We start from the raw sequence: 20,527 nt of genomic DNA, 5'->3' as shown, positions 1-20,527 counted from the left end.
TTAAAATCACCAACTCTTTTTATTAACGAAACTCCGATCCAGAGGAAGTCTAGTTCCTCAAATAAATTATGGAAAAATGATCTTCCATTCTTTATTTGTGGAATCTATTTTAGGTATTTGATATTATGATATCGTATTGACGAGTTGTAGGGTGTAATCAGTTTGATACGGTCGATTTTTGAGTTATTTTTTTTAGCCGGATAAAATTTGGTCAGTCCACCACTCTTGTGGAGAAATATAAACCAGACCAAATTAACCGATTGGGTCTTATTGAAGTATATATTATATATACTCTTTAAGTATATATTAAAAATATATATATACTCTTAAGTATTTTAATTAAGTATATATTCTAATTAAGTATTTTAATAAAGTATATTAAAAAATACATTTAAGTTTCCTTAATTAGTTACATTTTACATATTAAAAAAAATTGACCATAAAAGTACTGTTAATTACTTAATTATATAAGTAAGGATTAAACTAATATCTATGCGCGCATAAATAATTAGGTTGAAAAATCACATAATTTACATGGTTATGCAACTTACATTATCACATAAAATCTTTTTATATCATGTATAATATATTATATAACAATTTTACTTTTAAAAAATAATCATATATTGTAAGTTGGGATGGAGAAGTCCCAACCCGAGACCGGACCGAAAATCAAATTTATAATTTTGGACTAAAATCAATTGGTTCAATATTCCGAAAATTGGCCAGACTGGATCGTGTAAAATTGACCGATTCGGTTGGGTTTTTTTTGGGTCCAACTAGTTTTTATTATGCCCCAAATGATAATGGAAATGGAGGCAAAATGAAAAGAGTTAACATGCCGTTATTTCTTCTTCTATATATGAGAAATGAGGCGAGAATATCATGAAACTTAAAAAAACATTAATTGTATTACCAAAAATGAACAAAAAGAAAAATCACAGATCAGATAAAAAGGTTTGAATTGAAATTAATTAGCTTGAATAACCACTATATATTAACTCTATTTAATGCCCCCATCTAGAAAAACCAATCTCTAGTCTTGCCCATAGATTCTTGAATCAAAACACTATCATCCATTCTAAATGCACGCTCATGCATTCAATTCCCTTCCATTTTTGGTTTCACGCCATTGCTTTACCATGACAAGAACTTAATGAGTCAAAATTATGCTGAGGAATATCATTATTGCAACAATAAATAAGTTGCTTTCTATTGCATATCCCATATCAATAAACAGAAAATGGCCATGAAACCCAAACTACCTATAAATTGATCATCTTAGCCCTCAATGTATGACCCACCCATATCCTTCAATATTGTCCTCGTACTCATGATCCAGTAATCAGAATCCAAGTTTTGGAAATCAAAACATCCTGATCAGTCCTTATAAACTCTTTCAATATTGTCTGAGGTTGCTCCTCCCTAGCCTGCAGGCATCCATGGCCGAGTATGGCTGGAACATGAGGCATAGAAACATGCATGGGTCCAACCTCGGACGTCGACAACGGCCTTATAATATTCCAACACAGAATATTGCATGTCGACTCTGTAACCATGTTTTTGTGAGCACCCGAGCCCTCATAAATCACATCGAGTCTCACATGGTGGAAGACTCAGCTGCCTCAAGAAGGGCGCTGCAGCATATAATTACAAACCGCTTGCCCTCCCAAAGAGATAATCTATTCGTCAATTCTTTCATGCCCAATTACTTTGCTACTAGTTTCCCAATCCCATCTCGAGGAACTCGTCCATTTTTCGTTGACAGGTTACGGCCACGGCCATTACCGGTGCAACGTCCCTCGGCACCCCCCGCCCAGGAAAGATACATGATCAACAACCGGATTGTTGCTGCGCGGCCATTCCGGCCTCCACTTCAAGTTTCTCCGATGGCGAGGAACATTGACGACATCTCCCTTCCGCCAGTACGGTTTGTACCTGCTGCTCATGCTCCGCAAGCGCAAACGACTAATATTGCGGCGGAAGAGCCTCCGAGTGATCCCACCAGGCCGTATCTTAATCAGTTGGATCACCCTATCATGGCAATGGTTGAAGTTATTGAGATCAAGGAGGACGACAACAATGCAATATCTGGCTCAAACGAGCTGGATTTGGACTTGAAGCTTTAGAACTTATGTATGAAATAATGATCAGAGCCCATCCATGCATGACGATCGACTTTAATTGCATGAAGAACTTAATTAGGCATAATTATATCATTTTCATATTAATTAAATAATAGTGAGTTTTTCAGTGGTATTATATTATTGTTAATTTATTTGTTAATTTCATTTTATAATATTTGCATATATATTATATATGTCTCTATCATTATTCTGAAATTTAAATTAAAAGACATGATTGCGTCAAGTAATGACCATAGCTAGCCAATATATAAAAAGAGAGGGAAAAGCGAACTGTGTTGTGCTGGAATCTGTATTGTTCACGTGAATACCTTAATTAAACAAATGGATCTCACTAAACTTTTCCTTTTAATGAATAAAAATGGGTAAAAAGACTCGACAAAATTAAGTCCGCGGTTACAATCAATACAATACAATGCACAGTTCAGATCTCGTCAAAAATCTTAATTAATAATACCTCTATCTTCAGTACTTCTCTTTATTATCTCTTAATATTCTTTTCTCGATGATATTGAGTACCATGTAAACTTAAAAAATAAAATCAAATAATAAAATTAAAAAAAAAACACGAATAATTGAATGCTTGAAGCTTGCCATTGTCACCACGGCCAAAGTATATCTTTCGTCAGAAGCTTCAACAATAATAAAAAGCGAGACAATTAATTTCAAAGAGAAGCTAGCTGGCCGGAGTCTCCATTTGCAGCCGATGTAACAATTTGTGGCAGTAACTTTAAAGTTAGGATTCATTACAACTCTTGTACATGAAACTCTATATATGATCTATAATAATAGATCAATAAATAAATACACAAATGTTAAATTTTACATTATTTATCATTGATGATCAAGTACATAACTGTATATATAATATATAGAAAAATAATTTATACAAGTTTCAAATAGACAAACTCTATGTAAATTACATTTGGTAAAAAAATAGACTCTACCTAAAAAAGTGTAAAAAAAATTATTCTTTACTAGTGAGATTCACTTTTTTATAAAGAACTTGTATGAAACTTATTTATTTAAAATTTGTACCTAACAGTTTTAGAGATATTAACATGTTAGAGCTTACTTACTCCTGTTACTATTAGTTTATCTAAGACTTTCTTGCAACTCTGGTAAAACTGCGGGGAAGTGATGTGAAAGTTTCCTTGGAAAGTTGGCAATTCTATCGGAGCAATTAAGTCTCGTTTGTTTTGAGAAAACATCTCATCTCATCTAATCATTACAACTTTTCCAACTTCCAATACAAAATTATAAAATAAACAATTCAACTTTTTCAAATTCCAAAACAAAAATAATATTAAAAAATATACTCTAACAATATTTTATTCAACTTTTTAACTTTAATCTCATCTCATCTCCGAAAACAAAAGAGCTAAGACTTATTCCTAGCGCACATTACTCATTTTAGCGATATATCATATGCAATCAATAATAATAATACAACTTTCAAAAGTGAAATTAATTCATAAGAAGGATATTGAAGATGGGGACTACTTCTCTCAAGAGAAAATCTTAGTGAAAAATTAATAACCTAGTAAGGGTATGCATCCAGATACGGATTTGGGTATCTAGAAACCACAAAACCAAACCACTATGTCCTGGATGAATGAAATCTTAGGGCTTATATAAAACTAAACCACAAACTCAGATTCAAAATGAGAGAGAGAGAGAGAGTTGGGAAAATGGGCAGGCCAAACTCAAAGTTGAGGGCTAGGAGTTTTGTCCATAGTTAGAATTTTTTTAAAAAAATGAAAGCGGATACAAATATCTAGGTCTATAACCGGTATTCATAACTGTATCCGAGAATATTTTACTCGTCTAGATTCACCCAAATTTTCAGATTTCAAGTTTGAAAAAAATTCGATTCTAATGCACACCCTTAATAACGAGTAGTCTCCACAGATTTTGTGTAGATAATTGGAAATTAAGATAGAGCTGTAACGTTTGTTTTATATGTGAGCCTAATCTCTTTTAAAAAATCTCCACGAGAATTAGGTGCCTCCATAAATTATAAATAAATTCTTTTTTATTAGGAGAAAAAAATACTAAGATGATAGATATAATTATCTGTTGAAGTCAATATATATATATATATATATATATATATATATGCTGTACGTGGGGCATGCCTCTTTGTTTTTGGATATATAGCAATATGACTATATATTTTGATTCCCTTTCTAAAGTATTTGAATGGAACCACAAAAATATGCCAATCAAATCACTATTATACACAGTTTCATATATATATATATATAAATATATATATATATATATATAAGAGCTGTTTTATTTGTTTATATTTATATCTATTAAGATCATGCAAAGCTTGTATGCATATACAATGTGTTCTCCAACCTCAAGACATGGGCCGGTTCGATTACCTCAACCAATTCTAAGCCCAACCTCCATTTTTTTCCTTCAACCTTTTGTTCTTTTGGTCCCCTATTTTTTTCTGTTAAGAGTCTTTTATATAAAGTAATAAAAAAAATGATATTTACAAGTATAAAGTAATAAAAAATATAAAAAAAATGATATTTTTTTTTCCTCTTTTATTTATCGGCTTCTTGTTATATTTATATATATATATTAATTGTTTTATCAGCAAGTCTATTTAAATGATTATAATTGCTTGTTTTTCAAAGGCACTAAAATAGTAAATATTTTGGGAGGGAGGTGTTTTGGTAACGGAGGTAAAAAACTGGACATCGTTGTCCGGACCGACACACAAGTTCACAACGGTAATGATATTTTTGTCCGTTGCACTACAGCGTTTCCTATGCTGTCGTCACCTTCACTCTCGATTTACCACTCTGCCCTTCACTCTTTTCCCGTAGTGTATCCAACGCACCACTCTTAACTCCAAGGTGAAATTCAACGCCGCTGAATTCGATTTATATTTTGTAAAAGTCAGCAAAAGTTCACTGTCTCTGCTTGGCAATGGCATCCAATGACAAACTATCTTACAGATCCTTTTATTTTTCCAATTCTCAATGTTTTTGTTCCCACCCTTTCTAAAGACACTCTCTTCCAATCTTTATCTCCGGTTGCCATTGAAAGCTCATCTTTCAGAGCGATGGCTTTCCTCTTTTTGTTCTGCAGGAAAGTTTTCCTTTGAGCTGTAAAAAGGGTAAAAGGAACTCGCCGTTTGCAAGCATAAATTATTCATCAATCGTAGAGAGTGACAAATCCGCCTTTTTTCACGAATTTTCGAACTTCTCTGATCCTACTTTCTCCGTTTGATTGTTCTCTGAGACCAGGATCTGTTCAGTCACAGCTTCCCTCACCGTTTCTCTTTTTGTCCCCTCTCAAAAATGAAGTCTTCTACTCTGCTCGACTCGGCTGTGTTTCAGCTCACGCCCACTCGAACCAGGTTCTTTTTTCCTTTTCTTTTTCTTATTTTGGTTTGTGATGAATAAAAAGGTAATCTTTTTTAATCAATGGCGTATAGTGCTTGTATGGGTTCCTTTCAGTTTGTTTTAACATTTTGAAACAAGATTTGGATTAGTCAAACGGCCGAGTTTTTAGTTAAATTATTATCACTCCCTCGGAAATTTGCTTGTTTCTCAAGCTATCTTAATCGCCGTGTTGTACATATTTGCAAGCGTATATATCATGGCAATTATTTGTATATTTTTTCTTTGTGAATTAATTTTAGAGATATTTACATGTTAGAGCTTACTTACTCTATGGGTGGTCGTTACTATTAGTTTCTCTAAGACTTGATTGCAACTTTGGTAGAACTGCGGGGAAGCTATGTGAAAGTTTCCTTGGAAAGTTGGCAACTCTACCGGAGCAATCTAATTTCGGATTTTTCTCAGGTGTGATTTGATTATATCTGCAAATGGGAAGGAAGAAAAAATAGCTTCAGGTTTGCTGAATCCATTTCTTGCCCACTTGAAGACTGCGCAAGAGCAGATGGACAAGGGAGGTTACTCGATTGTTCTAGAGCCGGAGTCTACTTGTGACGACTCATGGTTCACTAAGGACACGATCGAAAGGTGTTTACTTGAAAGTTTGTATATTGCTTAATTATGATCTGTTCAGGAACTTGTGGTTAAAATTAAGAGTAATGTCAAATACAGTCGTGGAGTTCGCAAGCGCTGTACAGTCGCTTTGAAAAAGAGTGGGTTCTATTAATTAATTTTTTTTATTTTTTTTATTTAGGTTCTGTATTTATTCACTTTTTTTAAAGTGATTGTTCGGCGCTTGTACATTCACGACTACAACTATTATTTCTCTAAACTTAATATGCCTGGTACAGAAGAGTTTGAATTTTATTCTGGGAGTACCTTCCTTTTCTTTTAAATGCAATACTCATGTTTTTCCCCCCTTAACGAAAAAGGGATGTGCTTCCGTATAGCCAGCCAAACCATGTCTTATTGGTTACACACATAATTATATTTATACTGATTTTGTGCCTTGTGACTGTTGAGGTTGCTCTTCACGTTGAGCTTGTATAGGATAATTTGTGCTGCATTAATACATTTTACGCAGACTTGCTTGTTAGACTAAGTGTGATGGTTTCTATAGGTTTGTTCGTTTTGTGAGCACTCCAGAGGTCTTGGAAAGGGTCTACACTCTTGAGTCAGAGATCTTACAAATCGAGGAGGCAATTGTGATTCAGGGCAACAGTGATATGGGACTGAATACTGTTAGTGAATTCTATCAGCTTTTTATTATATTAGTGTCCTGTTATGAAAGAAAGGTCCATTTTAGGTGTTTTCTGCGTGGCAGGTAGAAGATTATCAAGCTAAACCTGTAGAAATCACTGAAGGTACTGTGTTGCACTAATGGTTGTGTTGTTTGATGTTATGAATCTCTTTTTTGGCATCACCGTGTACCTTCATTTGTTGTTTCATTTCTTTCTTTTTTTTTTGGGGGGGGGGGGGTGTTAGTAAGGGAAAGGGGGTTGTGTTATTTATTACTATCCCCAATTGTATCTATATTGTTATACAATGCTTCATACGGAGAAGTTGTGCTTACTCAAGTGTCATCTTAGGTTCTTCTCTGCAGCTTTATTTTTCCAGTATTCTAATAACAGATGAGACATCATTCACAATTTTAATGAGTTTTGTACTGATACGTTGACACCACATCATATTGAATAGGTAGCAGGCCTGTGCTTGATACTGATGAGGAGAAAGCAATTGTCCTTTACAAAGTGAGTCAGCTTTTGAGCACCCTGTAGTTCAATCAACATTTTGACCAATTTTTTAAATTGTGTTTCTTTTGGTACCCAGCAGCCTGCAGTAAATCCACCTGAAGCGAATGGATCCACCACACAGGAGGGAAATTCCAAGTATATTTTCTTGCTTATTTGTCCTGTGATCACTTAGAACTCTCTCACCATTCCTGCTATGAGTGTCAGAATTATCAGAGAGACTAAACTGCTTATTTAGGGTTGTATATGGGTTCCTCTAATCGTTTCAAACTTCATATCATTTGATGACATTTTAATTCTTTTAGTTTCTTGCAAGTCTCTGTATGTGTTGAAATCATAGACATCATAAATGCGTGTAAATGTGATCATATTTACTCTTAAAGCTGAAGAAAAGTTTAATTACATCCTTTATCAATGACATTCCATTTCTTCAAATGTATGCTGTTTATTTTCACACTGATTCCTAACAGGCCGATGAGATGCTTAGAAAATTCTGCATAAGTATGCCATGGACTCTCATTCGTCCATCATTGTCAATATGTCTAATACCAAGATCTCAATATGTTTCTTTTTTTTTTTTCCCGTAGTGATGACATTTTTATGACCATTAATCTCATGTTTGTTGGGTTTGTATTAGAGTTCAACTTTTGAAAGTTCTGGAGACACGCAAAACTGTGCTACAGAAAGAGCAAGGCATGGCCTTTGCACGTGCTGTAGCTGCCGGTTTTGACATTGATCGCATGTCACCATTGCTATCATTTGCTGGATGCTTTGGAGCCTCACGTTTAATGTAAGCAGCTTGCCTTTCAGGAACCATCATTTTGTACAATTTTGTTGGGGTAGAGATTTCATAATATTTATATCTTGCAATCTTTTTTTTTCTTAATGGTGTCGATTTACTACTGTAACAGGGATGCATGTACAAAATTTATGGAGTTATGGAGAAGAAAGCATGAAACTGGTCAGTGGGTTGAAGTTGCAGCCACTGAAGCAATGTCTAACCAATCAGACTTCTCTGCCATGAATACATCAGGCATTATGCTTGCAAACGTGGACAACAAGCAGAAAGAATATGAGTTGGTTTTAGAAAATAATGGGAAAGCAAGTAGTGCCACAAGTGCAGGTATATGCTCATGGCATGAGAGGTACCCTTTATAGATGTATAATGTCATTATCATTACCATTATGATGAATCCCCATTTTTTAATGTTTTCTTGCACTGTTTAACTATACTGTTTATTTCTGAAAATAGAGAAAGGTTTCAGTTGTATTTCATCGGATAGATGAATGTGTTTACATGATGATGTTCAACTTGCAACTACAAAAGGATCTGTTCAATCTTTTTTTCCACAGACTTTAAAATATGGTGTACTCGTATTCTTGTTTGGAAGATAGAGAGAGTTTCTTGTAACATTCACATGGAGGAGATGAATGGCACTAAAACTTTATCCTTTGTCTCAATTATTAAATGAAACAGTGAACCCTTAAGTTGGCTAACTTCTGGGCTGATGGCTTGGTGGCATAGTGAAAGATTCATGGGGAACTATACACTCTCTGGTGCAATCCCAAAAATCTCAAAAAAAAAGGAAAGAATAAAAAAAACAAGAATCATGACTGACACTGGTATTGGTGTTAAATTCAATTGATAATATTGACATAGTACCTTGAGACTAATGACTATGCTACGAATTTTAGTTCCTGAAAGATGCCGATTGATTGCATGGATTTCTTTTGATAATTTTCCTCTATCCTAGATGTGGATTTCTGTGTACTACTTTATATATAATTTTCAGCTGGAAAACTTTCTATTTCTTTCCTAGATGACAAGTCTCCTGTGGATCACAAAACACCATTAGGCCATCAAGAATATTTTCAAGGACAGTTTCCGCATCATATGTTCCCTCCCTGGCCTGTTCATTCTCCTCCTGGTGCTCCTCCAGTCTATCAAGCATACCCCATGCAAGGCATGCCATACTATCAGAATTATCCAGTAAACAGCCCATTTTTTCAGCCACCATATCCATCAATGCCAGAACATGCTGATCCAAGAATGGGACACAGAAGGCATTCTATGGATAATAGGGATGGCAATACTGAATTAGAAACTTGGCAGACGGATGCTTCAAAAACTAGATCGCAGGATGGAGCTTCACAAACTCGAGACTCACAAAAGAAGGCTAGTCGATCAGGTAAAAAGCAATCAGGCATGGTTGTCATTCGGAACATCAATTACATCACCTCAAAGAGGCAGAACTCTTCTGACGGTGAATCACAATCAGCTTCTGACTCTGAAACGGATGAAGAAGGTGGAGGTTTAGCAGCCAGTACTCTTGAATCAAAGCATATGGACTCTCAGAGATCTTCCAAGAGAAAAGGTAGCCATACAAAATCCATGAATAAATTGAAGTCATCTGACGAGGAAGAACTAGCTCATGGTAAGGATGTAGATGGTGGACACTGGCAAGCATTTCAAAGCTATTTACTGAGAGATGCGGATGAGGACAGACGTGCAGTTGACCAAGGAATGTTTGCGATGGAAAAGGAAGCTCAAGTGAAAAGGCGGCAAAATACTTTAGGTGATGATCCTTTAGTTTTTAGTGGGCAAGAAAAGGGCGAGACGCAAGAAGATAGCATGATAGATATGCATAAAATTAGTGGAAACGTGACCTACAAGCCCCAGGCATTAAATGATGAACTGTTGACTTCTAGAAGAGATGGTCGATCTGGTTATGGTAGAGGGTCTATGGATGTACAGTCTGCAGAAATAGATGGAAAACGAGGAGGCTATAGGAGAACTGGCAATGATGATTTTTTGATACATAGGCGAGAAAGCCAGTCAGGTTATACCAATTCTTCCTCAGATCCACTTGTAAATGGATTTGATCGTGTAACCAATAACTTGGATAGGATATCATCACATGAAATGGATGATGATTCTTACATTGTTGCACTAAGGGAAAATTCACTGGATCGAATTGGAAACAATGAAAGAACTGCTATTGACATGGATTCTGAATTTCAATCTGCATCTCAGTTGTCAGAAAATTTGTCTAATAGAGTTGGGAGCCAAGTCAATTACGAGCCAGATGAATTGAGTTTGATACCTGAACGTGGTAGAGAAAGGGAGTCAATTGGTTATGACCCTGCTTTAGATTATGAAATGCAGATTCGTGCTGAAGACGGTGCTCCAATAGATAACAAAAATATGGAGGTAGATATCAAGCAGGGGTCTAAAAAGTCAGACAAGGACCGGAAATCAAGGCTTACACCAGATAATTTAGATAAAAAGAAGACTTCAGGGCCAATATGGAAAGGGAAGCCTTCAAAGTTGAGTCCTTTGGATGAAGCACGAGCACGTGCAGAGAGGCTAAGAGCCTTCAAAGCTGATCTCCAGAAAATGAAGAGAGAGAAGGTATTTTGTTCATCATTGTACTTTTCCTTGGGGTAGAAGCTTGGGGTGGGGGTGCTTATCTTCACACAAAAACTACACTCGGTGATCTTGGCCACAACCCATCCATTCAGTTTTGTTTACTTGTTACATCATCTATTCAGAGATGACTTTTCCCTTCTTTTACCAGCTTACCTACCTGGCTTATTGAACAGAGATTCTTATTTTTGCGTTTTCTGTTTTCAGGAAGAAGAAGAGATGAAACGACTAGAAGCTTTAAAAATAGAGAGACAGAAAAGAATTGCTGCTAGAGGGGGTTCCATCGCAGCTAAGTCACCACTTATGTCACATCAAACCAAGAAACAATTGCCAACAAAAGTTTCCCCAAGCTCTCACAAAGGATCAAAGCTCAGCAATTCAGAGCCAGGATCATCTTCGTCTCTAAAAGGCTCCTCCATCAGAACTGCTCCTGTGGGATCCAGTGATTCTCAAGAAGCCTTTAGACCTAGCAGAGCAAGTGCTGCAAATCACTCAGATGGAAACAGGTTAAGCCACTCAGTCTCTTCCTTGCCTGAACCAAAGAAAGAGAACAGTGGTGTTATAGCTGATTCTAAGGCATCAATGACACGGATTAGAAGATTATCAGAGCCTAAAATGGTAAGCAGCCATCATATTTCTTCAATGAAGTCACGAAGTGCTGAACTAGTATCAAAGACGAAGATATCTGATGTGCCTGAAAATAAGAAAGCATCTGCTACTACGAACCATGATAGAAGCAAAGCTTCAAGTTCAACCCTTCCAGAACTAAACATGAGGACATCCAAAGGACCTGATGGTTCTCGGAGCAAATCAGCAGCAAAAGAGATGACACAGAAGGTTAATGGCATTAAGTCTTCTATAACTTCTGAAAGTGCTGAAGTGAAAAGGAAGCATGAAAATATTGCACATCACAGTGATGGGGACGACAACCTGGTTATTGAAAAGACTGTTCTGATACTAGAATGTGAGAAGCCCTCCATTTCCACAGTAGAAGCAATGGAAGGTAATTTGAAGGCACAAAAGGCACAGCATGATAACTTTGGGACAGGGAAGAAAGTTGAGGTGGTGTCAGATTATGCTGTTATACATTCTCCGGCTTCACCACTTAAGATGGATAGAATTGATGGGGAATCATCAGAACACCAATCACATGAGCAACACACTTCTTTTGAGGTATGGCTGGTCAGAATTAAAAAGGGCCTTGATCATGGGTTAGCTATTTTCGGTTTCGCTCATTGAGAAAAAAAAAACTTTTTTTGGGTCCTTGGAACTGTGATGAACATAACATGCACCTAAAGCCTTTAACAAGTATGATCAATGATGTATATTCTCTTGATTGTTGCACTCTTTGCTAGAGGATACAACATATTATGCTGTGTATGATATGTATGTATGTATATTAAGACCAGTGGTTAGCTATTACTAGCATAGCTTGGTGAAATTTTTGTTTTATCGTTAAATTATAATAAGCATATTGCCTTATAATTGATTATCTGTCCTTGTAATAATCACCAGTCTCAGTCCCAAAATTTCTCTATGATGTATTCTTTTTAAATCGTCCTTTTCTTTCTTTCTTTCTTTCTTTCACATCAGCATGAACGATAGTAATAATATCTGAGTTGGATGACAAATATTTCAGCTACCCTACTTTGGCATAGATGAGATTTTTATCTTTATAGTCTGATTTTTTTTTTGTTGTTGTTCTTGCTCCTTTTTTAAACATCTTCTGAGGCTAGGTCACAACAGTTGATGCGGACAAAGAACCTCCAAAGCTTTTAAGTCTTGGTATGGCTGAAAAACCATATCAAGCCCCCTTTGCTCGTGTTTCTTCTTCGGAAGATCCATGTACTAGGAATTCAGAATATGGCAGAGCTCCCCCAACAAGTTCAGAGATTGTGACTACTGGCACAGAGACGGTTAAAGCACTTGTATCTGATTCTAGAAACTTGAGACTGGAAAATATTCCAGAGTCATTGGAGAAGCCTCAAGTAAAGGACTCGCCAAAAGGGTTCAGACGGCTGTTGAAATTTGGAAGAAAAAATCACAGCTCAGCTACGGGGGAGCATAACATCGAATCAGATAATGCCAGCGTCAATGGTTCTGAGGTAGATGATTCTAGGTTGAACTTTGTTTCCTCAAGTGAAGGTAACACGCTTGCACTCTTCCCTCTCTTGCACTTTGTTGAACAATTTAAAATGCATTATTGACAGACTTTGGAGTCGACTGACTATGGCTAATAAATCATGGTGACTTGTAAGTTTCAAAACAATGACAAATTTCTCTGAATCCAAATTGTATAGATGATTCTCTCATCAAAAGAATTTTACACCTATCCACAGTGGTAATTCTCAGAAGTAATTGGTAATTTGGGGGACCTTGGTTAGGTTTTTGTATAGGCATGATGTTTATAATGATTTTCATTGATAACTTGAACTTGTGACCCCTAGGGGTTGGCTCAAGTGGTAAAGGCCTTGGGTTTGGGGGTATACTCTCCCTAGGTCTAAGATTCAAATCCCCTTGGGTGCAAACAATCTCTAGGGGCCCTCGGACTGGGGGATTTTTTCCTTCAATTACCCTAGGTGCACTTGCGGGAAACTCCTTGCCGAGGGCTTGTGCACCCCCGGGATTAGTCGGAACGTTGTTTCTGGACACCCGGTGCCAATAAAAAAAAAAAACTTGAACTTGTAGTCTTGCCTCCTCCATCACACCACAAAGAAAGTGTCAAGGTTTTCTTTTTCTTTTCTAGATAGAAAAAATTCAATTCTTTAAAGTTTTTTCTATGTCGAATCTGTTGATTTTATTGATTTTTTTTATTATCATTATGCATCTTTTGAATCGCTAAAAGTTCTCAGTTCCTACATTGAGAGCATTCTATAGTATTGTTCATAGGAATTACTCATTTTGGTAGAAAACAATATATGAATATAAATATTCATTTCTTTTTCTCTTGAGATTATAAGTCAGTCAGTCCTTCATTTTTTCCTCTTTTAAGTAACTCAGATTCTGTAACGATGTTCAGTAAAATTTCCAATCTTATGACCAGTAGAATGAATGATTTGTTCAGATTATGAAAGTGGGCATATGAATTTCCAACTTAAAATGTTTGAGGATCAAGTCTTGATGTTAACGATGGTCTCAAATGGGAGCTTTAATCATAAGATTGTGTTTTACTACACAAGTTGACTGTCATTTATTAACTGCGTTTTTCATCATCAGTTCATACATTGAAGAATTTGATCTCTCAAGATGAAACTCCCACAGCTGGATCTACTTCGCAAAAAAGTAGGTGTTTTCTATGCAAGAAACTTACTTGCCAAACTCCATTTCCCTCTTTGTTTCTCTCAAGTTTTAACTGCTGTCTGGATATGAGGCTGAGGATTTTATTTGTCTGCCTACAGCTTCTCGCTCTTTCTCCTTGTTATCGCCCTTCCGGGGCAAGACTAGTGAAAAGAAACTGACAACATGAAAATGAGGATGATGCTTATGAAGGTGAGGGAGCAACTTGTTTCTTATTCAATATTTTGGTTGCGTTTTTGTAAATATCATTGTGGTAGTTTGAATAAACATAATTACTTGTTGCATTGTCATTAAAACGGTCCTTGTTCATCACTTTCATGTTCCAGTATTTGAATGGTGAATTATTCTGGGTCTCCTTGTGTCAAATGGATTAAATCAACATTAGCTGTAAACTTTGCATAAATTCGTTTGAAACATTTTTGTAGCATTACAGATTTTACTAAAACGGGCTTAGAAACTGACTTGGCAAATGAGTCATTAATCTGCATGTATCACACAGACCTACTATCTGTGAATATATGCAACAGTGGATGACACGAGCTAGGTTTGGCACCACTGAATATAGATTACTCTTTTTTACATACTAGCCATGTACTCAATAAATTGTAGATTACTCTTTTACTTTCCACGTATACATTGGTTGAAATTTGTAAGTGCAGTATGAACCTTGAGTTCACTTGAATGGGACTGCAAATGCTCGTTATTACATGTTAGCACTTGATGACGAATGGCTAATTAGTACAATATTATGTCCAAGTCGAATTGTAATGATGAAGAGTCATACCTAAATCCTCAGCCGGTTCAATTTTTTTTTTTCCAATTTCTTTATGTCACAACATATGAATAGCCTCTGATATTATGTATGACCTTGTTGCAGATAATATTTATGGAGAAAAATTCTTCTCATCAGCCACTATTCAGGTTTTCGGAATGTGGGCATCAGATTAGGTTTTCGGAATCCGCTGACTGAGCTAAAATCAGCTTGTAATATTGTGTAAATCTCAATTTTTGAGTTTGTGTCAGAAAGTACAGGTATTTGGTTCTGAATGGATCGGGGGCGGTGTGCTTATGGTGTGATGTAATATTTTCTTGAAAATTTCAGGAGTTTCTTAGAAAGATTTTAGAGAGTATTTTTTTTTTCCTGGTGTGAAAATGGTTGGATCCGTTAAGCCTGTCATACACTATCATTGCCTCATCCAAAAACATCAAGAGAGCATCAACATTTGCAGTAACCAAAGGATATTCTATTGTGTTTTTTACCTATCGTTTCTCAGTTATTCTATAAAGCATAAAAGCATATGCCGTGCCCTTTCATTCGAACTACACCAAAAAACTCTAGCTTGTCTGTAAAACAAGATGCAGTGAAACTATTCACTGTAAAAGACTTTTCTGGTTTCTGTTGTGAGGAAAGAAAAATGAAACTTGTTAGTCAAAGCGAATGATCAAGCAAGAAATGTTGCTTTTGCTCATTCTAGTTAAAGCCTCCTTTGCCAAGCACTCTGCGGCTTCTTGTGCATCTTCCATGTGCCTGATGAGATTCACAGCCTCTTGGTTCTTCATGACCTGTATAAACAACACAATCCTATTTCAATTTCTTTGATTTTTTCGAAATAGTCATTTTGGTAAATGCATAGTACCTCCCATATGCCAGTGCTTGCTAAGATGACAAACTCAGTACTGGAATCAATTCTTTCGGAGCCAACAAGAAGTTCAGAACCGCCTTTGGATTGCTTACTTGCTTTGCCCAAATTGTATCCGAATATTCGTACTTTATGCACAAATGTACCAGTGTTAAGTCATATAGTACATCAAAGGTGATAAAATGTTTTGACTCTTGTACATAACATTTTTTCATCATAATCTTTAACTTTTGAAAGATATATAATATCTTTGAAATGAGAAATTTTATGAATCAGCAATTATTCACTTTCACACCTCACATCATAGCTTTTTTTGTTTTTTACGTAGGGTGTGATACTGTTTTTTATAGGGTGTGAGGTAGTGAATAATGGCTCATAAAAAGAATATTTCCTTTAAAATTCCCTATACCATAAGGGTGTTAAAATGTTGAGATGGCAAACCAGTTAATTTAAAAATAATGATCAGTGCTTGAGAAATTCACAATATAAAGTTCTCTAAAAAAATGTGATGAAACTACTTCCTGTTCTTGGGTTTAAAAAACAAACATTTGATAAAAAGAAACCAATTTGCTTTTGCTTGAGAAGACTCTGTTGTACCAATTAGGAAAGTGCCTACCCGATTTGAGTCTCCGAGACCAATGTCTTCTGGATAAATGCCGGCCTGTGTTTCTTATCTGATGAGCCACACCATCTCTGCAGACAACAGCTCTATAGTCTCCCATGAAAGCTGTCACGAGCTTTTCTGCGTTGGTCACCAACACAGATACTGAACCCGCTCTCCCTGTCTCATCTGCTTTCTGCATCTCCCTGATCTTTGCTCTTGCACTAAGGTATGCCTTTCTCATTGTCTCTTTGCTCTTTCTCCTTATCTGAGACTGCTAAAAACAAGGCACAATATAGCATCATAAAGATAGAAGGGAACATACAAAAAGGGAAGGAGCCAACATAGTACTAGAACTTGTGCTTTGAAAATCTGGGCTATGAATAAGCTAATTAGGCCAATTGGTTTATCTTTTTCAAACGTGACTATTCCTGGGAATGCCCTTTTGTGTTGTTTTTCAACCAACTCTCTATTGAAAACACGTTTTATACTCCTATCTGTAATTTGTTTCCATGAAAGTATGCTTAAAGGAATAGAATTATATAGTCTTTCTTACCTGTTTTAGGTTCTTGTCAAACAAATGGGATTGCATGTACTTGGTAACTCCATCGCCAACTTGAGCATCGAAAACTCCAAAAAACCATAGCTCAAGCTCTTCAATTTGCTCTCTCTGTACCACGACAAAGTCAGAGTCATAGTCGGACTCGTCCCAGCCACATCTAAATGATTGATCCTCAACGACATAATAGCCGTGTGATACTGGTATCATCCATGAAGGTCTCCTGGAAATCTCCAGCTCTCTTTTATTGCCCCAGCCATTTCCTATCAGAAAGCGTTTCAGCCTGAATACCTAAACATATCCGTAAAAAAGTTAGCCAACGAAAGAACTCTTCATGACCATCTTCTCGAGACTCGAGGGTCAGTTTCTTTGAGCTTTTACATTCATTTCAAAAGTTCTGTGAACTTCTTCTCGTTGCATTTGGCATATGAACCCAGTAAGATCTCAACCAGGACTCAAAAAAAATCTAAATCATTCTGATTGATCAAGAACTCAAAGATAAAAAGGCTGATGAAATGGTATATCGTCTTAAAAAGAAGAGGAAAAGAAAGAAGAAAAGCAAAGCAGAAACTTATAGGCTTACCTTGAGCTTAAGATGAAGATCCTTCAGTCCCATTACTGTCCCCGAAATCTGATATGGGAAAACCTTACTGAATATATGGAACTTGAAGTAGATTCATTACGAAACGGAAGATGGAGGGAGGAGACCAGGGAAACTTACTTGACAATGGTGAAGCAAGGTTTGCTGCTTTTTTAGTTAGCCCATGGTCTTTGACTTTTTTTTTTTTTTTCCTCTTTCCTAAAACAAAAATAACTAAAAATTTTGTTGTGCAGATATACCGGATCTTCTCTCTCCAACAACTCAAGTCTTTCTCTTTCAAGATAAAAGCTGAATAAAAAATAATCATGGAAAATTGGGTAAAAATAACAGTAAAAAGAAAAGAAAATCCTGGTAAAGATTCTTAAGCCCATTTAGATTAAAAAACGATTTTATCTTATCTTATTTTATCAATAAATTTTTAAATTCTTACATAAAATATAATAAATAATTTAATTTTTTTAAATCTCAAAATAATAATATTTTATTCAACTTTTATATAAAATCATCTCATCTCATCTCACCGTCTAAACAAGATTTAATCCAAAGAAAAAAAAAAGTCAAACAATAGTTGGTTAATGAATATTGGATCAATATAGCTTGAAGAACCATAAAGGAAGTTTTGGTGAGATAGATGAACAAAACTTAAATTGGAACTATAAAGTTGTCCATGGATACATATTTACGTTACATGTCTGGAATTTAAGCCAGCAGGTGTACAGTAGACAGAGGATGCCAACTTGGTTTTAGCCCATATCTTATTAATTTTATGCGAATTCAATTCTGTATACAACCTTTCAGGTGAGTTTAATATTAAAGTAATTCTACATGCAGTCGTAATATTTACGAATTACGTATAATTTTCTTTGACGTCAATTCTATGAAAATTAAAAAAAAAAAAAACAAATATATCAAGTGGACTTCACTAAATTTCTATTACTATTTTCAAATTTTGCGGTGGGATTTCATTAAATTCGTATTTTTTTTCATTTGAAATTAAAATTTATTGTGTAAAATATAATAAAAAGAATTAAAAAAAGTATAAACATGTGAATTTTAAAGCAGCAAGAGTTAATTTGACTAAAATTATCACCATTAAAATTGAAAACAAAGACTAAAACTTTAGGAAAATGAATTTAGAATATTAAAAAGTTTAGAATATCTTCATCGAAATCAGTTAAACTTCAAAGTTTGACTGAAGTATGTACAAAGTACATCGGGGTCTACAGCACGTGTTAGTGAAGTTGATAAAAAAAAATTGACTAAACCTTGATTCTCGCAGTTGGAATAGCATTTGTTTGGCACACCTTAGAAAGCAGAACTGCAAGACTCTTAGACCCCCAACTTTTATTTTTCTTTGACAGCTCTTCTACCGTGACTTTCAAATTACATGCAAGTTAAGCGTCCCTCTTGGAGAAAACAAAACAAGAAATATAATTTTCCAAAATCAAATGTGAAGGGAGTAATAGTAACAAGATTTTGATTTTAATGAATTATTCTATCTTCAAGTTGGCGTGTAGAGCACACTATTCAAATTAATTAAATGGTAAGATATGATTTATAATATTTAAATTTTAAAATTTATTTTTTAGATCAAATTATGTTACTAAATACTTTTATGCTCTATACATTGACTTGAAAACCTACCATGCATTAACGGGAAAGTTCAAGGACTTCCTAAATGCAAGTTAGGAATCACTTATAGTGGGGTGGCATATGGATTACCCCATCAAACAAAGAATTTAACTACTTGCAAAATGTTATAACACAACTTTTTGTGAGACTCATCATAATTATAAATATATATATATATTAAAAGGCCAATAACTTTTTTTATTGGCACCAAATGTCTAGAAATATCGTCTCGACTAATCTCACAGGTGCACATACCCTCCTCGATAAAAAATTTCTCGCAAGTGCACCTTGAATAAATCAAGGAAAAAGTCTCACAATTGTCCTAGAGATTATTTGCATCAAAGAGAATTTAAACTTTAGACCTAGGGAGAAGCATAACTCCAAGTCCAAGGCTTTTACCACTTAAACCAACTCCTATAAGTTAATAAATTGATTTGCATCATTATGAACCTTTCAGTGGTGTGTTAAATATGTGAGAAAAAAGGCATTCAATTAGATTTTTTCTGGCGCAAGATTGGGGGGGGATCTAACAAAAAAATAAAGCAAGTGAAAGAATGAGCACAAGCCTCCAACGGTCCAACCTTTTCTATCCGATAGTACTGTAATGACATCCAAGTTTGCTCACTTGGTATGTCCTTGGTGCATTGTATACTTTTTTTTTTCTCTTAAATATTTTTTAAACATTTAAAAAAAAACCAATATCCTAACAATCATTTTTTTAACTATTAAGTAAAAAAAATTAAACATAAAAATACATAAACAATTAAATTAAAGAGATAAACTTAGACAGTATAGTATCATTTTCCTAATCCAATATGCCGAATCCCATTATGAATCTCAAGACTCAATTTTAGAATAGAATAATGCTATCATACCTCCTCAATTTATCCTCTCATTTTGACCACTCATAAATATATATATTTTTTAATTTCTTTTTCTTAACGGATAAAGAAGTGATTAGTGTATTTCTATTGTTTTTATTTTTAAAAAAGATTTAAATATATTTAAATAATATTTGAAATAAAAAGGAAAAAAAAAAGTACAACTTGCACGCACATGGAGCAGTCACTTGCAAGCGGCAGATAAACACCGCTCTTTTGGGATAAGGTATTGCTCCCAAAACAGTGTTAATTGCTCCTCACAAAGGACTAAAGTTCGTCACAAAGGAAGTGCGGCACAAATTCAACAGCCCCACACAAATTCAGAAACACTCTAAAATCTGAAGATACTGGAGATCATCACCTGCTCTTCAACCTAGACGGGTTGAATCTGAAAACAATAGATTCAACACAATATAGCCATGGTCACAAGGATAGGAATAACCACCTGACCATTGAAAGTCAAGTTAAAACATGCAAACATACCACCCACCTATTGCCTAGCATTAATCTCATCAAAATATGCTACGTGACAAAATAAATACAATTCAACAACACTACAACTTCAGATCGCA

General features: G+C 35.3%; 2 protein-coding genes across 6 annotated transcripts; one reads left to right on the top strand and one right to left on the bottom strand.

Moving 5' to 3' along the window:
• The first annotated feature begins 5,061 nt into the window (after positions 1-5,061).
• LOC108981367 (COP1-interacting protein 7-like) lies at positions 5,062-15,283 on the top strand. Of its 2 annotated transcripts, none has more exons than XM_018952495.2 (14): positions 5,062-5,526; positions 5,975-6,154; positions 6,687-6,807; positions 6,891-6,930; positions 7,265-7,317; positions 7,400-7,455; positions 7,955-8,107; positions 8,229-8,440; positions 9,138-10,729; positions 10,952-11,917; positions 12,481-12,889; positions 13,961-14,026; positions 14,143-14,233; positions 14,919-15,283. In XM_018952495.2, exons 1-13 carry the CDS (start codon positions 5,468-5,470, stop codon positions 14,208-14,210), a joined length of 3,975 nt encoding a protein of 1,324 aa, XP_018808040.2. In that variant the 5' UTR covers positions 5,062-5,467; the 3' UTR covers positions 14,211-14,233; positions 14,919-15,283. The 2 variants fall into 2 exon arrangements, with proteins under 2 accessions (XP_018808040.2, XP_018808033.2); XM_018952488.2 differs by having other exon boundaries at positions 7,397-7,455.
• LOC108981387 (putative protein phosphatase 2C-like protein 44) lies at positions 15,037-17,617 on the bottom strand. Of its 4 annotated transcripts, none has more exons than XM_018952541.2 (6): positions 17,563-17,617; positions 17,425-17,472; positions 16,839-17,132; positions 16,298-16,559; positions 15,679-15,809; positions 15,037-15,604 (listed from the first exon to the last, which is right to left on the bottom strand). In XM_018952541.2, exons 2-6 carry the CDS (start codon positions 17,455-17,457, stop codon positions 15,467-15,469), a joined length of 858 nt encoding a protein of 285 aa, XP_018808086.1. In that variant the 5' UTR covers positions 17,458-17,472; positions 17,563-17,617; the 3' UTR covers positions 15,037-15,466. The 4 variants fall into 4 exon arrangements, with proteins under 4 accessions (XP_018808086.1, XP_035539243.1, XP_018808079.1 ...); XM_035683350.1 differs by having other exon boundaries at positions 16,298-16,556; positions 17,563-17,614; XM_018952534.2 differs by having other exon boundaries at positions 17,425-17,591.
• Between the last annotated feature and the right edge of the window lie 2,910 nt (positions 17,618-20,527).

The sequence above is a fragment of the Juglans regia genome, chromosome 12 (genome assembly GCF_001411555.2).
Source record: "Juglans regia cultivar Chandler chromosome 12, Walnut 2.0, whole genome shotgun sequence".
NCBI lineage: Eukaryota > Viridiplantae > Streptophyta > Magnoliopsida > Fagales > Juglandaceae > Juglans > Juglans regia.
This window is presented reverse-complemented; position numbering and strand designations above follow the sequence as displayed.

Excerpts from the sequence above, each read along its gene's own strand:
- LOC108981387 (XM_018952541.2), bottom strand. The coding sequence starts at position 17,457 with ATGGGACTGAAGGATCTTCATCTTAAGCTCAAG. Across the intron at positions 15,810-16,297 it reads GTCTCGGAGACTCAAATCGG|TACGAATATTCGGATACAAT; the intron begins GTAGGCACTTTC and ends TTGTGCATAAAG. Across the intron at positions 15,605-15,678 it reads CAAGCACTGGCATATGGGAG|GTCATGAAGAACCAAGAGGC; the intron begins GTACTATGCATT and ends TTGTTTATACAG.
- LOC108981367 (XM_018952488.2), top strand. The coding sequence starts at position 5,468 with ATGAAGTCTTCTACTCTGCTCGACTCGGCTGTGTTTCAGCTCACGCCC. Across the intron at positions 7,456-7,954 it reads ACACAGGAGGGAAATTCCAA|AGTTCAACTTTTGAAAGTTC; the intron begins GTATATTTTCTT and ends GGTTTGTATTAG. Across the intron at positions 8,108-8,228 it reads TTTGGAGCCTCACGTTTAAT|GGATGCATGTACAAAATTTA; the intron begins GTAAGCAGCTTG and ends CTACTGTAACAG.